The 15,594-nt window shown below is 51.3% G+C and overlaps 1 protein-coding gene across 1 annotated transcript; it reads left to right on the top strand.

Annotated features, from left to right (window-relative positions):
• The first annotated feature begins 126 nt into the window (after positions 1–126).
• On the top strand, positions 127–14,168 carry LOC105278529 (leucine-rich repeat-containing protein 24). The gene has a single exon (XM_011337679.3). It carries the CDS (start codon positions 5,627–5,629, stop codon positions 7,541–7,543), a length of 1,917 nt encoding a protein of 638 aa, XP_011335981.2. The 5' UTR covers positions 127–5,626; the 3' UTR covers positions 7,544–14,168.
• Positions 14,169–15,594: the final 1,426 nt, after the last annotated feature.

Genomic DNA, 15,594 nt, shown 5'->3' with positions numbered 1-15,594 from the left:
AATAGATTCGCGCTCGCGCTATCAAAAGAATTTATTTTATGTTAAAGGATATATTTCATATTATTTATTATATATGAGATGAGTTGGGTGCAATTTATAAGTAATAATTTGCCTTTACAGTTATATAAAATAATTTATTCATTTACAAGAGATTGATACAGATTAGATATAATAGTACATCGCATAAAGGAAAATGCGCTATGTGGAAATCTCGTGCATAGCTTTGTCGGATAGCTCTTGCCGAAGTCTATCCATTATTTGCATATATTTCAGAAGAGATCCGCGCAACCGCTTTATTGTTATGCACGGTAATATATTTTGCAGATACATCCTGCGGATTATTGCAGCTAATACACATTTAAGCGGATTACGTGAAGTGCAATGTTACATTGAGATATCGAGGTATTCGCCTTATTGTACGGCTTGTACTGATTTACTTCATGAGACGAAGTAATGCGTTCTCCACTAATCATGTTTAATGCTATTTCACAGATTAATACCGGACGAACATGATATACACAGTATCTCGCTCCGATGCGAGGATATGCTATTCTTTTACAGATGCCATTGATGCATCGGTATTCCGATGATACTAACGGGATGGTCACCGGAGCAATATATCCGAGATAACGTGACGAGAGTATCGGTACTTTTTCAGTATCGTAACGTCGTTACAGCATCCCTGGCAGTTACAGCGCATCGAATTTAAGCGATAATCCAACAGAATGACGAGAGTTAGCGATGCGTTCGCGAATACGAAAGCTCGCTATAGCTTCGCAATTAATTAATTAATTTTAAAAACAATTAATCGGGAACGCGATACTTTGTATGAAATTGAAAGGAAACAGTCTCCACTCTTCCGTCATTCTCCGATGCATTCTCGAATTGCTGGCGACGTTAGAGAGTTCTACCTGAGAAAACAAAGAGTGCTACCGTGAATGATACCCTCGATACCGAAAATGAAAGGCCGATACTCGAGTGCCTGTCGGATAAGCATCCGCGCGCGGTTCGACAGTATCGCCGTTATCGTAAGCCCTTCCTAGCCCCTCCACGATCCTCTTCTTTCGCTCTTCTGAGGGAAGAGAGCCTGCGGAGGGCAGAATTCGCCGGAGACAAGCTGGCGAGGTTCGTGAGAAGGTGGAAAGGGCGGGGAGGAAGGAGGCGTAAGAATTATGCTGTCAGACCCTTGGCGCGCGATAAACGTCGGTCCGCTATTGATTTTAAGTACCCGTTTAAATAGCGTCGTCGGCCGCGGCATCGTCGGATGCATCGCGGGCAAAGATGCGTTATCGACCCTCTCTCTTATCTCCGTAGCGCCTGCGAATCCACCCACCCTCGTCAAGCGTAACGTCAATTTAGAAAAGAGAGAGAGAGAGAGAGAGTTCGCATTCTGCGATTATCCATTTATCTTCCGTGGACTTCTCGTCTCGCGTTCTATTTGCTTGTGTGTGTGTTCGTGTACTGAGGCTAATCGATCATTTGTAATCGCACGGACGAAACGAATAATTCCTGAGAGCTTTATCCGTGATCAGAGATTTGTAATTTAAAGTGCCTTTAATCTTCTTAAAAGAATCTTCTCTGGAACGTATGACTCGTCGTGCCAATTGACGTATTGTGTACTACCAAGATCGAAGATCCGCTCTTCTATTTTGCCTGCGTGGAGATTGAGTCTTCCAAAAGGCGCTTTTTTTTGCGTACCTGCCTTCCCGGTGCAGCATCCTGGTCGGCAAATTCAAATTGTCCCATGTCAATTCGGGCTACCAGTTTTCGTTTCTGTTTTTTTTTCTTTTTCCTCTAAACGAGTTACAACGGTCGAGTCTATTTATTTTCATAAAGCACTAAATGAAACGGCGAAGGAAAGCGCAGCTCCACGACCCTCTTCCGGACCAATTCCGTAAGATTTATTTTCTCGTCACTTTGAATCGTCCCTTTCTCCTCCCCTTTCTCAACAGAGAGAAAGAGAAAGAAAGGGAGAAATCGAGAAGGAGACAGAGAGGAGCGTACTGTCGCAATTTTGCCGACAACGGACGGGCAGATATCGATTCGGACGGCCAATTAGGTCTAAGAGGTCCTCCAGGGAGAATTTGTACACGACTACGAGTCATTCCTCCGTCTCGTCCACATCGCGGCCAAAAGGTGTCATTCTTCTCTCCTCGTAGCCAAATCCGAGCGGTCTCCTTCCTCCCTGTCTTCTTTCTCGCCGTCGCCAGCTGAATCTCGTGCTGCCACAGTCGTAGCTCTCTCATTTTCTGAATTATTTTTCCACAAGTCGTTTGCAGGGTTGCGGGACTCCGAAGATGGGGAGAAAAGAGCAAAGAGAGAGAAGGGGATACTCGTACGGTCGAGGGAGTCCGTATGCCACGCACATCCCCCAGCTTGGATATATAGGCGGCGACAATACGATGATGGCAACGGCAGTGGATACAAGGACGCCGGCAGAAGACGGCGGAATAAAGAAATGAGAGATACTTTCCCCGGTTCGGGGTATTCTCGCCTCTATTCGTCGCCACGTTTAATGCCGAGCATGGTGGCCGTTGGAGCGCGAGCTTTCAGGCCGATCCCCGGGACGTTTGTTAAAGGGAAGCGGGGTGCGTTACAGCAGAGTTACGGAGACGTTGCTACGGAGGAACATGTGGGGTGTTTTCAATTACGCTGTATTATGCTGAATAAAATATCAATCTCTGTTGCCACCCCCGTAAATTCATCTACCAAGGACTCTGCCAGACTCCTGCGTGCTTTCAAGGCCGAGGAAAAACCACCCTGATCGCGATTTTACGATGTGATCCCGTCTCCCTCGTTCCCGAAATAGCAAACTTGAAAGAAAACCTGAATGAGCCGCGAAGGAACGATCGAGCCGTCGTTGAAATTAATCGACTTCCCGTTGAGGGAATCATTTGTTTGCACGAAACGAGAATCGGACAGGGTGGCACTTAGGGTTGAGTATGTAGATGGAATATGGGGCACCTTAGATATACCCCGAGCACCCCGTATCGCCCGGCGCGCGGATGGAATTCTACCGTGGAATTCCACGATTCTGCGGCCGATATCGCGCAGTCGGGCCAGCGGCGCTGCCGCCATCCTCCCTCTCTCTCTCTCTCTCTCCTTCCCGTAATCTGGCAGTGCATTTAACCACTTTGCGAAATAGCCGTATATCTCCCCCGCTGTGACGTAGCATTCGATATGTCGAGAGTGCGGGATTCGGTGGCGAGATCGGCCAAGAGCGTTGCGGGGTGACGAAGGGCGCCGGGGAGGTAAGTTCCTGAGGATAAAGAGACGCGAAGCGCCGTGGCGCTCGCAGAGAAGTTGGTCCGAGGGGGGAAATGTGGAGGACGATAGAACGGCGAGTATAGCGACTGCGATATGCGCGCGCTCCCGCCATCATACCCGTTTAGGGGTAGAAGGTATCCCTCCTGTTCTTGCGACCAGGGTGGGGTTGCCCGAGCGTTGGTAGGGGTTGAAAACGCTCCCGATTCGACTCGCCGCGGAGGGTTCGCGAGCCGACCGTCGCCGCCGAAGGGTGGAAGTGGGGATTTGTTACAGAGAGAGTAGCCGTAGGTAGCGCGGCGGCGAGTAGAGAGAGGGTGGCAATCTCTCGGAGAGAAAGAGTGCGAGAGAGAGAGAGAGAGAGAGAGAGGTGGACGTCGGGACGTTGGAGGATGTACGCGCGATGTGGTTGTGGGGTGCGAAGGGTGGTGTGGAATCACGGTGGTCGTACAGGCGTACGTGTGCGCACGTGTGTACGTGTACATATATCTGATATACACAGGGTGTCATAAAGAATTCAAACGACCAGTATTAAAGCTGTATTATCTGCCGAATTTCCGGGCGATTTGCCCTTAGTGAAAATTTCATCGAATCCCGCTGCTTTACGATTCTCCAACTTTTAACGTGAAACGTTACGGGACGCGTTTAAGCGTCGCATAAAAATTGGATCCTTTGAAGTCTCGGGATTCCGAAAGCGCCCGAGGTCCAAATTCACTAGATCTCTTTGAGTCTCCGCGTTAAATAAATCCGACGTTCTTTTTGATTTTCGAAAGCGGGAAGCGCATCTCGAGGCTCTGCGATCTCGCCATCAACGTCTAAACGCTTCGACCACCCTGTGTACGAGAGTGGAAGAAGGGTGCGCCCTACTTCGCGTCGGCGTTTTCCCTCCCGTGCGACCTGGCGTGCGCGGCGGGTTGCGGGGTGCGAAACAGGGTGAGAGAGTAGGGACGCGGCGGGGGTGGCAACGGGCGTACGTACGGACGGATGGACGGACGGACGGACGGATGGACGGCGGACGAAGAGAGGACGACGCGAGATGAAGATACGAGGAGACGAGAGAGCGCGAGAGGGTGTCTCTCCGCTTCGCTGCCGGGCGTTTCGCAGTCTCGCATTTCAGCAACGACGACTCCGAACGTCGCTGGCGTCGCCGTCGCCGGCTCCGGTCCTTTTTTTCCCCCGCGAGCGCGCGCGCGCGCGTGAGACAGATAGAAACGCGTAGAGAACGTGGGCGAAAGAAGGACAGAAAGGGAACGAAGGGGAGAGCGAGTGAGAGAAAGCGGGGTTGCATTCTGTCGGGGAGACCGCATCGCGAACCCTCGTACGTTGGCCCCCGTTCAACGAGAACAGCGTTACGCTCGGTAGCGCGACGGGACACCCCCTGAGAATTCGGGTATCAGGGGTGCTACTCCGGTGGTAGTAGCTGCGGTGGTCGGTGATGTGAGTGGTGGCGGTGCTGCTGCCGCTGGTGGTAGTAGTGCGCTTACGGTAGTCGATACGGCGTGGCGGAGGCGTCGAGGAGGAGAGTTTCTCTTCGGGGTTGGCGCGAGTGCACGTTGGTGGACGACAACGCGGGTTTATGTAAGAACGAACGACGACGACGACGACGACAACGTCGAGGACGACGATCTGCCAGCTTGGTCGTCCGCCTAACGGTGACGTCGCTGTGTGCTGGTCGCGTGTGCGCACGTGTGACGCCGCCAATGGATACTCGACGAAGTGGCTGATCGAAAACCCGAGGGGACGTCCACAGCGTCGTCCGTTTGGGCTCGTCGAGCGGAGCGCGCTGCTCTCCTTCTTCGACGCGAGAGCAGAGAAACGTAGTGAACCGATATACGCGAGTGACGAGTCGCCGAGGAAAGGCGTCGAGGACACAGCGCTCACGAATGGACGAGACGGGTCTGTTCAGTTTCGATCTTTCTCGTGATTCACCACCGTGCGCTGCGAGGACTCCGGAGAGTGGTGGATTTGAGTAAATCGCGACGCGTGAAGGCGTTCATCAACAAGAGCAAGCAACTAGTAAAAGAAAATTCGCATGTGAGGAGAGAGAAGAGAGCTGGAAGAGGACGATAGAGGAGATCAGTCGAGGAACGAGAAAGAACAAGAGGAACGAGAAGAGAAGGCGCAAGAGTCGAGTGCGAGGACGCGGAAAGGAGGTGGAGGATGGGCGTAAGATCGGTTCCGAAAGGCTTCCTCGAGCGGGCGAAGGCGCCTCGCGGCCGTTGTTGAGGAGGCGACGCGCACGCGAGTTCTGAGTGCCGTCGAGAGTGCGGGTGTCGTGGCGAAGAAGAGTCGAGGTGTCACGGATACTCGGGACGCTGGAAGTTCGCTGCGACGACGACGACGACGACAATAACGATCCACCATGGGGATCTCGGTGTTCTTGCTGTACGCGGTGACGGTGCTCGGCGTGGCGGCGAGCGGCGACAAGTGCGCGGACGAATGCTCGTGCAAGTGGAAAAGCGGGAAGCGCACGGTGGAGTGCGTGAATCGGGCCCTGACCAGCATACCGGAGTGGATCGATCCGGAGACCCAGGTGCTGGACATGAGCAGCAACGACATCCGCCACCTCACCAGCAACATCTTCGTACGCGTGAAGCTGACGAATCTGCAGCGTCTTTACCTGCGTGAGTGCCGTATCGACCGGATCGACAACGAGGCACTGGACGGTCTTACGAATCTCGTCGAACTCGATCTCAGCCACAATCTGCTGACGGTGGTGCCGAGCGCGAGCTTCATCAGGACGCCGTTCCTGCGCGACCTGGTGCTCGCGTACAACCCGCTCGAGCGGATCCCCCCGCACGCGTTCGAGAACACGTCGAACCTGGTGAAGCTCGATTTGTCGCACACGAGGCTCGTCGAGATCCAGCCCAAGGGTCTGCACGGCCTCCAGCACCTCGAAAGCCTCAAGCTGAACAACAATCAGCTGCATACCTTGCACACGGGCACGTTCGAGCCGCTCAACAAGCTCACCAGCATCGAGCTACATGACAACCCGTGGAACTGCGATTGCTACCTGCGCGAGATGAAGATATGGCTGGGGAAGCATAATCCGAGTCTCGTGGCGCCCGTGTGCCACAAGCCCGAGCAGCTGCACAACCGTGCCTTCACCGAACTCCACACCGATGATTTTGCCTGCCGGCCGGTCCTGCGTATCGAGAACCGCTATGCCGAGGCGACCATCGGCGAGAACGCCAGCATCGTGTGTCGTGTGAGTGCAGTACCACCTGCGAAGGTCAAGTGGTATTGGAATGGTCGTCAGCTGACCAATCACTCGGCCTTCAGCAGCTACCAGAAGATCCTGATTTTCGAGGAGGGCCAGTTCCGCAAGCAGAGCACCCTGATTCTCACCAACGCCCAGGAGGCGGACTCCAGCGAGTTCTACTGCGTCGCCGAGAACCGCGCCGGCAGCGTCGAGACCAACTTCACCCTGCACGTGTCCATGAGGACCGCGGGCATGTCGACTCTGGGCTCGGGCCAGATTGCCGGCATATCAGCTGCGCTGGTAGTACTCATCCTCTTCATTCTACTCATCATTCTCGTGCTGTTCATCCGGTTGCGCAGGATGCCGCTGAAGGACGTGAAGTCGTCGGCACCCATGGAAGCGACTTCCGGTGACGGCAGCGGTACCGGCAGCAACAATCCCGGAGACAACAATCCATCGTCCGCGACCTCGACCAGCCGCAGGAAGCACGAAGATATCGAGACGGCGTCGTTCGCGCTCGAGTCGAAACCGCCGGCTTCGTTACACCTGAGTTACGTGCAGCGACCGCAAACGGCCGTCGTGTGGGAGAACGAGTACAGTACGATCAGTCGATTCGACGATCAGAGCCAACCGACTGGTCTAGTGGCAGTGCCGAGCGCCGGGTGCTTCTCGTCGACGACGTCCCTGATGCCGATCGATAATCCGGATCTCATCAGGGACACCCGGCGCGGCTCCGCCGAGGACATCACGCCTTACGGTGTCGCCGATTACGGGTCGCGGGTCGCTGCGATGGACGATGCCGGCAAGATGTTGTACTCTAGCTGCGGCCTGTGGGAGGCCAGAGACACCAGCTGCGGCAGGACGTCCGCCGTGACGACGAGCACGTACCCGTCGAAGGAGCAGCTCGCGGTGGTGGCGCCGGTCGTCGAGCAGTTCCCACCCGGCGCCAAACAGATGCGGGTCTGGCAGAAGGGTGTCCCGGTGCTGCCGCCGGTCTCGGCGCTCAAGCGCGTCCTGGGCTCCACGCGCAGCTCGCCCGACGAGGGTTATCAGGAGGGCACCGGCACCGACGTCTAGGTACCGCTACTTCATTACTGCGACGCCCGGCACCGTTACCTGGAGTTGCGCAGGAGGCACCAGGAGGACGACACCGACTGCTAAGGGAGCAGGAGTTAGAAGAGGAGCCCAAGAACGAGAGTCGTCCTCGCGAGTGTCGGACGGGCGGTAGTGAACAGGAACACGAAGAGTAGTACGTCCTGAATGGACGAATGGACGAATCTCGGTGTGATCGCGTGCAGTGCCGACGATGGCCGACGACGAAAGTATCGCGCGCGAAAAGACACGTTCAAAGCAATTCCCCGTTGGTCACAGGGACGAACAAAGGCCAGTTCATGACCGTGTTCACGCACGGTGATCGAAGGTGCGATAGTACCCGATCGGATATTACCTGACTACGTTTCACCAGTTTCACCTCGAGCGATATCCTGCAACCGGGAAGCTACAGGAAGGATACGGGGTGATACCAAGGAGCCCAACCCTATCAAGACTGCCACAAGCGTACAAAGTATGCGAGTCGAATAGCTGAGCATACAGGGAGCTTTCAAAGTGTCGACGAACATCGACCGTTACTCCAGGAGTCTACAAGAAGTCGAGATCGCGGTCGCCGAGGTTCGCCCACGTCGTCGTACGTTTTCGTTGAACCTAACGAAGCGGAACCTGTGCGGTTTAATGTGTTCTCGGTCATCGCCTGCCATCGGCACAATCTTCGGAGCGTAAACGACGGCCAGGAACACGGCGACCACCGGTGATCTCGAAGAGAGTGCCATCCGCGTTCACGCTCGACCGAAGTCGAGACTTCAACGGACGAACATCTGCGATGTACAGTTGCATCGTTCTCATAGTGGTGCGGTCGACACGATTGGAGATGTCTTATGTGCGTCACGTGTGGTGCTGCAAACCAGCTGGCGGACGTACGGTTCCGCTAATTTGGATGTGCGCGCACCTGCCGCGGGAGGATTGCCTCCAGTGGTCGACATCGGGGTTGTTGGCCTGCACTGGGTATTCCGGGAGGGATGCTCGGCGTTTCGAGGACGACAGTATCCGCCGTGAGTGAAAGAGCCGCAAGCTCGTAAACATTGCATTTGACTTCGGAGTCGAGAAACTAATCACGGAAATTTGCGAATTTAGAATGCAACAATCAATATTGCAGGGATCTTTGAGATCACGCTGAGCTTCTGGAACATCCAGCTCTTAGCAGTTATCAGTTCAGAACTAGACACACACGATTGCAATTTCTTAATTGTTATAATTGTTACCATTAACTGCATCTCTGGAAACGCTGATCTTTCCTCCCGGAACGTTTCGTTCAATGCAACAACGAGGCATTCCTCAATCAGCGTCGATCGACGGAAGGCAGGCGTCGTCGCCGCTGGCGATGCCTTGCGCGCTTAATACACCAAGAGGGTACACCAAATCAGAGACGAGGAAGCGACGAGACGGTGGTCCCGGCCACGTCATCGATCCGGCGGTCGTGCAGCACAATATCGACGGGTAATACATTTGTATAACGGCTAAGCCAAAAGTCAGTCAGTCGGGAGAGACACAGGATCTCGCCGAATAAGGGAGATCGCGCTAGGCGACTATCCTTAAGACGATAAGAGCGAGCGAGCGAGCGCGAGGACTGCGTCCCGACGACGGGGACGACGCGTAAGATCCATGTAGGAAGCGAGGAACGACGCTTAGGAAGCCACCAAGTATCTCGCGGATCTCTTTTCTAGTCAATTCGGTGAACGGGGAAGAGGAGAGGAAAAAAAGAAAGAGTGAAAAATGAAGGAACAGAAAGAGAGAACGATAAGGGAGCGATCACGACGGATTATTTGTTCGACGGGAAGGGGAGACTCGATGGCTGGCAAAATGGCGCGCTCTCAATTGGAAGGAAGAGCGCCGGGGGTGGTTTCGGTTGACGAGGTATCCCTCGAAGCCTCGGTCGACAAACTCTCTCACGATTACGGCGCCGCGGCGAGCCTATATTGTTGCCTCGAGTGGCCGGTCCGAGTGGCTCTCTCGTGTCCGAGATCCGAAGCAGAGAACGATCGAATACGGGCGAGATGTGGCGGCGCGGATGCTACTCTGGATCCATACTCACGACGGCACGTGATTTCCTTCCTCCCCCGATTTAATCGCGATCGCCGATCGCTTTCTGATCCCGATAGTTCTCGAGCTTTTCTATCGAATTGGTTCTGCTTCCGAATTGGCACAAGTTTATCCATTTGTTCGACATGTGATTTGGAATACGGTTTCACGTGATCCGTGTAATGTGATCTCATATGACAATTCTGTAATTTATTGTCAAATTTAGTAACGTGTCATTGTCATTGCCGTCACGGGTGATCATTTGTTATCGGATTTGATAATGCTTGATTGTCGGTGCTGCAATGAAATGCGATTGCGCAATGCTGAATGCATCGACATCGAGGAATGTCTTTTTTACTATTTATTGCTCATATCTATCAGCGTGAAAGTACTATATGAAATTTGCAAGTTAATGCATGTAGGTGACGAAGTTTGAAGCTTCAAGGTTCTCGAAAATTGACGGAACTGCAATGGTGAATACGCGTATTGTGACGGTGAATCCAGAGTATATGCAGGTCGCGATCGTCGCCTTTGTCGTTGTATGTGCAGCACAGAGCCACTAGAATCAATTACATAAGACTGTGTGATAAATTTGTAAACCAATCGCGAGCGAATGTATACTATTGCTCAATCACTAAAGCTGGATTTCGCGATTGATTGGCTGGCTTATGCCTAGCGTTAGCGTCTTACGTAAGTGAGTCCCTGTCGATCCACGTATCTGATGGTGAACCGTACCGCCAGGTCGGATTACTGCGCTCTTGTAGAGCTAATTTTCCACCGTGGTGAAAGGAATTATTTTACTGCACAAATCAGACTCATTAGATACCTTCTTACCCAACATTTTCGGATATCGCGTTTTTTAAGATCAGTGCTACATTTCGTTCGGAAAGAAACTTGAGGGAAGAAGGATGATTAATTTCTTCATTTTATTCGTAAGAAGCTCGCTCACGTTCTCCCGGTAATGATCGGTTTAATCAAAGTTACGAGCCATTTTCTCCCGCCAATTTGTCCCGAGGGTATCTTTTTTTACTCCTGCGCGGGGAGAAGGTAATCCGATCTGACGATAAGTCAAAATGCCAGTCGCGAGTTTCGTTCGATCGCCATCTAAAGTGTGTCGACGTGCGTTCATTTTGTATGCCGTATAATGTACCCGTGTGTATGTGTTTGTGTGTTGTGCGTGTTGTGAGTGTGTGTACGTGTGTATGCGTTTCCGCGTTTCCGCTCGGCGAGAGGACACGCGATCTAACGCTCGCGCGATTTCGGCGCGTTCACTACCGATCGTCCTACAAGGGCGTATCGCGCGGAACACATCGATTTTCTCTGCTCAACGATCATCCCAAAGCCGTACTCCATCATATCGAGAGATCCGCACCTCTAATCGGCGCGGACGCGAGCCACATATCCGAGTCTTTTGTATCGATCTTTCTATCAATCCGAAGTAATAAGAGAACAAGCACGACGTGTGCGCGTGACGGGCAAATAACATTGACCGTGCCAGACTTGCATCGGAAGAGGAAATACCCCGGAAATACGTGCGGAACGATCTCGCCGTCTAACGACTTTTTCCTCGTTTCCGTCGTAATTAAAAGTCGCGGCAATTAACCGACCTCAAGCGTAAGAAGGTTCGCCGCCTCGCAGAAACGAGCAACGACAATGGTCTCCCTTCAAGAGACTCCGAAAAGGGACTTCGACTGGTGTCGTTTCATCGTTTCATCTCACGCGAATGTGGCTTGCACGTAAGCGTTCCGCGCTCGTAAACGCGGAGGCGGAAACGAGAGAATAAGCGAGCGGATGGCGACTCCTTTGTCGTTGCTTCATGAAAGATTCCGTTTGTCCGCGCGTTTCGATCGTAGCTCGATCGCGAGCGAACGAATTACTGAATAATCGGTTCCCCTCGCTCTAGTTTTTACATACGTCCTTTTATCCCTCCGGGAAGTTTTGTCTCGCGAAGCGATCTCGATTCGACGAAATGCACCCGTTTCGCTCGTCGCGAACGCTCGTTAATCTACCGCGCATGTGAACCGAATCCATTTTCGATTTTCTGGAAAATCCCACTCGAAATTTCGTGCAATCTCGTTCGTTCGATGCCGTGAAGAAAAAAGGAAAAATCGCGCGAATCTCGCGAAAAAACCCGCCGGATCTGTCCGCGATGGACAACCTTGCGCAGCAACCTTGCGCAGTAATCTTACGCGGCAACCTTGCTCGTCGGAATCGAAATCGGTCATCTCGAGGCGTGACTCGCGAAATCGCGATGAAAGGAGGTTCCATCGCGAACCGATGAAACGTTTCTTCACGTTTCTCCCTTTAAGCTTTAAGCTCGCTCGAAAGCGGCCGCATACCGGCACGTCGATCGCAGCCGGGGAAGGCAACTGTTGCGTGCAAGTCTTGCCGGCCAGGCCGAGTCTTTATATCTGATTGCCACGAGCTTTTTTTATATACACCTCTCGATCGACGTGGCACACAATCGCCGTCCCGCAACGGCCGTGGCCGGTTCAATACACGCAACAACGCTCGTTGTCTACGTAGCTACCAGCTAGTGAGGCACGTGCGAAGTCCCTGGAATCTATACTCGAACTCGATACACGAGCTACATCGATCGGACGAATACGCGGGGTAGAGCCACGCTAATTGCGATATACCGTCATAACGTGGCGTGGATCTTTGAGGTGTAGTCAGTCACGAGGCAACGCCGCTCGGCAAAAATCTCTACGGTGTATTGAGCAACGTAATCCAACGATAGCTTCATTTATCGAGTAGTTGCACGCCACCACGAGATCGCCACCACGTGGACGTGCTTGTCGTAAACGAAACGGGGACGCGATAGAAATTACGTGTTGATCGGCGTAACGAAAATAATTTATGGACGTGTTATCCTGCTATCATGCAGGGGAGCGACGGTATATATTTTCTAAGAGTCTTACACTCGCTTCTCAGAATTCTCTTCCTAAAGACCACTTTCGATAGGAAGTCTCGAGTGATCCGAAGAAGAATCGAGGTTGGTCTTCAGTAGGTTGTTCTCTCGAAAGTTTTGCACTCCGAGAATGACTCGATAATAAAACTCGGCAAGGGGTACGTTCGCAGTAATGCTGTTTCGTGAAGAAAGAGAGAGAAAGAGATAGAAAGGAAGAGAGAGGCTTGCTATTAACTTTGGTTTTCACTTTCCTAAATTATTGATCCGAGTTGGCGCACAGAGGGACGCTTTCGATTCCACTTATCGGAGTTCTGCTTTTGACGAATAAATGATTGTGTAACTAATTGCTGACACGTGGCGCGCGATATCGCGTGGAAGGTGGGACTTTCGTACACGAGTGTACACGAGTGTACACGAGTGTCGCCTGCTACGCAAACATAACGATTATATTTGCTAATGAGGGTAACTTATCGAATAATTTATTTAAATTACGCCCAACATTTTTCCACGTGCCGCTTCGCGGGCACGATATTAGAGGGGTTGACATTAAACTTTCATACCGCTACATTTTCTATATAATCCATTAATTAATCACTGATTAATTCAATACGACTAATTACAACAATTCCGAACGCAATCAATTACACCGTGTTTATCTCCGATAAAATATGAATAAACACCGTCATGTGGAATCGGTGGAATTTTTAACGCGTAATTATGATCCTTAAATCGTGCTTTTGACGCGGCGAGACACAATTACAATAAAAGCAACTTGAAAAATCTCTCGTCGTCGATCAACGTCGCACAAGTCGCAAAATTTTTATATATCGCATCGTGTTTCTCCGTTCTTCTGAATTTCTCGAACGCGACGACGTCTAATTCGAATTCCGGAATATCGATAACGCGACCGCACATTTTCATGAGAAAATATATTCCTAACACTGCCGCACCGAAAGGGATGTAGGTCTACGCGAGACGAGCGTAAACAGCTCTGTGCACATATTTTCTCACTTTTCTTAAGGTAATTTCGCTTGCCGAGTGAGGCTCGTCCTTCCGCTCCCGGCGTGTGAAAATGTGCTCTCGCGGTCGATGACGACGGCGGTGGCGTCGCTCGTGAAATTCATGTACCTCGAATTTTCGTGCGTCCCTTCGGAACCTTATCGCGCGGGCATTAACATAACATTACGCCACGCGGCGGATTTAGAACACCCTAGGCCCGAGAGGGAACACCACGCGCTTTTACAATGATGACGTAAACGAACGAGATCAGAGATGAATTTTATATATACATATATGAATATGTATGTACGTGTGTTGAATCATAGATATTTTTAATTAGACTTTATAAAATTGTTACGCGACCTTTCTCATCGGCGTGATTGCGAAGCGAATCTTTAGTATTGTTCGGACCCATCAGGAAGTCCGCCTTGTTACTCCTCGTTATTGTCAGAACACAGAGACACGTTGCCCATGTGTGCCGCGCGTTTCCTATCGTGATGTAACGAACGGATTCGCCACTTGTCTCGACAATTGGCAGCAATAAATCGCACCAGCTACCAATCGACCGTGAAGTATTTTAAATTAGGCCGATAATTGGACAAGGTATATATACCTTGAAGAGTGACAGAGAAAGAGAGGTAGGGAAGGGCGGAGAGAACAGAGAACGGGGATTAGAAGACAAAGTGTTAATCTCGCTGATTCCTTGCAGTCTTGTACACAGCCGACGTAACATCTACAGACTTTCACGATACGATTTTACACACCCCATGACGGAAGACGAGCTGATGGTGAAACGACGCGCGATAATGACGATAATGATGGGAAAATAGTGATATCAGCGAGATGAACGGTTGGAGGGATGCTCGCTGACAGTGTGACTTTGCAGGTACGATCTACAGGAGCGAGGACAAACGTTTTCCTATTAAGATACTCGAGTGCCACTTGGGTTCTCTGTACAGCACATTGATTCGCCGTTACGTCACGATAGCGTGCTGCTATTGTTAAATTTGTCACCTCCCGAGCAGCGAGATTGACCTTTCCTCCGATACGTTCTCTCCGATTCTAAATAAAGAAAGACACGAGCAGACGAATCGAGAATTATAAAAGAAAGTTGAATATTGCAACGAGGATATAGTTTCCTTCAGCCGTGAAGCGAAATCCACGAAATCATGTGGCTCCCCGAATTAATCTCAGACCGACGCGCGAAACTGCCAGATATTCTAGTACTCACTAAGAGCCAGTTCCTCGCAACGTTTAGTCGTTCACTCCGAGTAGAAAGTGAATTATATATACGTATAAAATCTAATTATAAATACCCAACCACCGTTCACGAATGACACGCTCGAATCAACGTATCATTCAATGATAATACCTAAATGGATCTTAGGATGCCAGAAGCTCGAGTGCAAATGAGATCGCGAGGATAGAATCAATTGAACAAGACCGAATATAATATTTCAATGGAAACGTGCGGGATCTTTATTGATGAAGGCACTTGCTTTCGTTCATCGAATTCGTTACTTCCGCGTGTCGAAGCGAGTCTCCTAGCGATCGCCGGTATGAAGGAGGACGACGGTACCGGAAGTACTCATCGACTCTGGCCGCAAAAGCCGCACTTGGCGCAATTAGGACGCGAAACGCGTTGCCGGACAATATAGCTCGCGTTAACGCCAGTAATACCGTAAATGAGTAATTCCTTAAATAATATTCACTGCACTTTTGCACGTGAGAACCCGCGAAAAATCCTCGACAGAGATTGTTGCTCCTGTTAATAGCCCGTGAGGTAACGCGCTCGCGTTATACGCCCTCCTGGTCCACTGAAACCCTCGCGAACCGACCGGGCGGAGATCTCATCCCCTCAATTTTGCATCCTTCTCATCGTGGATTCAAAGTACCGAGCGCATATTTACGCTCCCGCCGCGGACAATAAAAGTTTCAGTTTTAAGCAGGCGTCGGCGCCGTCGTTTCAAACAATATGTCGCGTACATATGCGCTCCGTCGACGGAGAAACATCGAACGCACATGTACGCATGTATCCTTGTACGTATCATCGCGACATATCAGACGTAATTCAGGATGATCTGGA

Source organism: Ooceraea biroi, chromosome 1, assembly GCF_003672135.1.
Source record: "Ooceraea biroi isolate clonal line C1 chromosome 1, Obir_v5.4, whole genome shotgun sequence".
Taxonomy (NCBI): Eukaryota; Metazoa; Arthropoda; class Insecta; order Hymenoptera; family Formicidae; genus Ooceraea; species Ooceraea biroi.
Note: the sequence above shows the minus strand (reverse complement) of the source record. Positions and strands in the feature narration are given on the sequence as shown.

What these genes read in the sequence shown, in the direction of transcription:
- LOC105278529 (XM_011337679.3), top strand. Translation starts at nt 5,627, where the DNA reads ATGGGGATCTCGGTGTTCTTGCTGTACGCGGTGACGGTGCTCGGCGTG.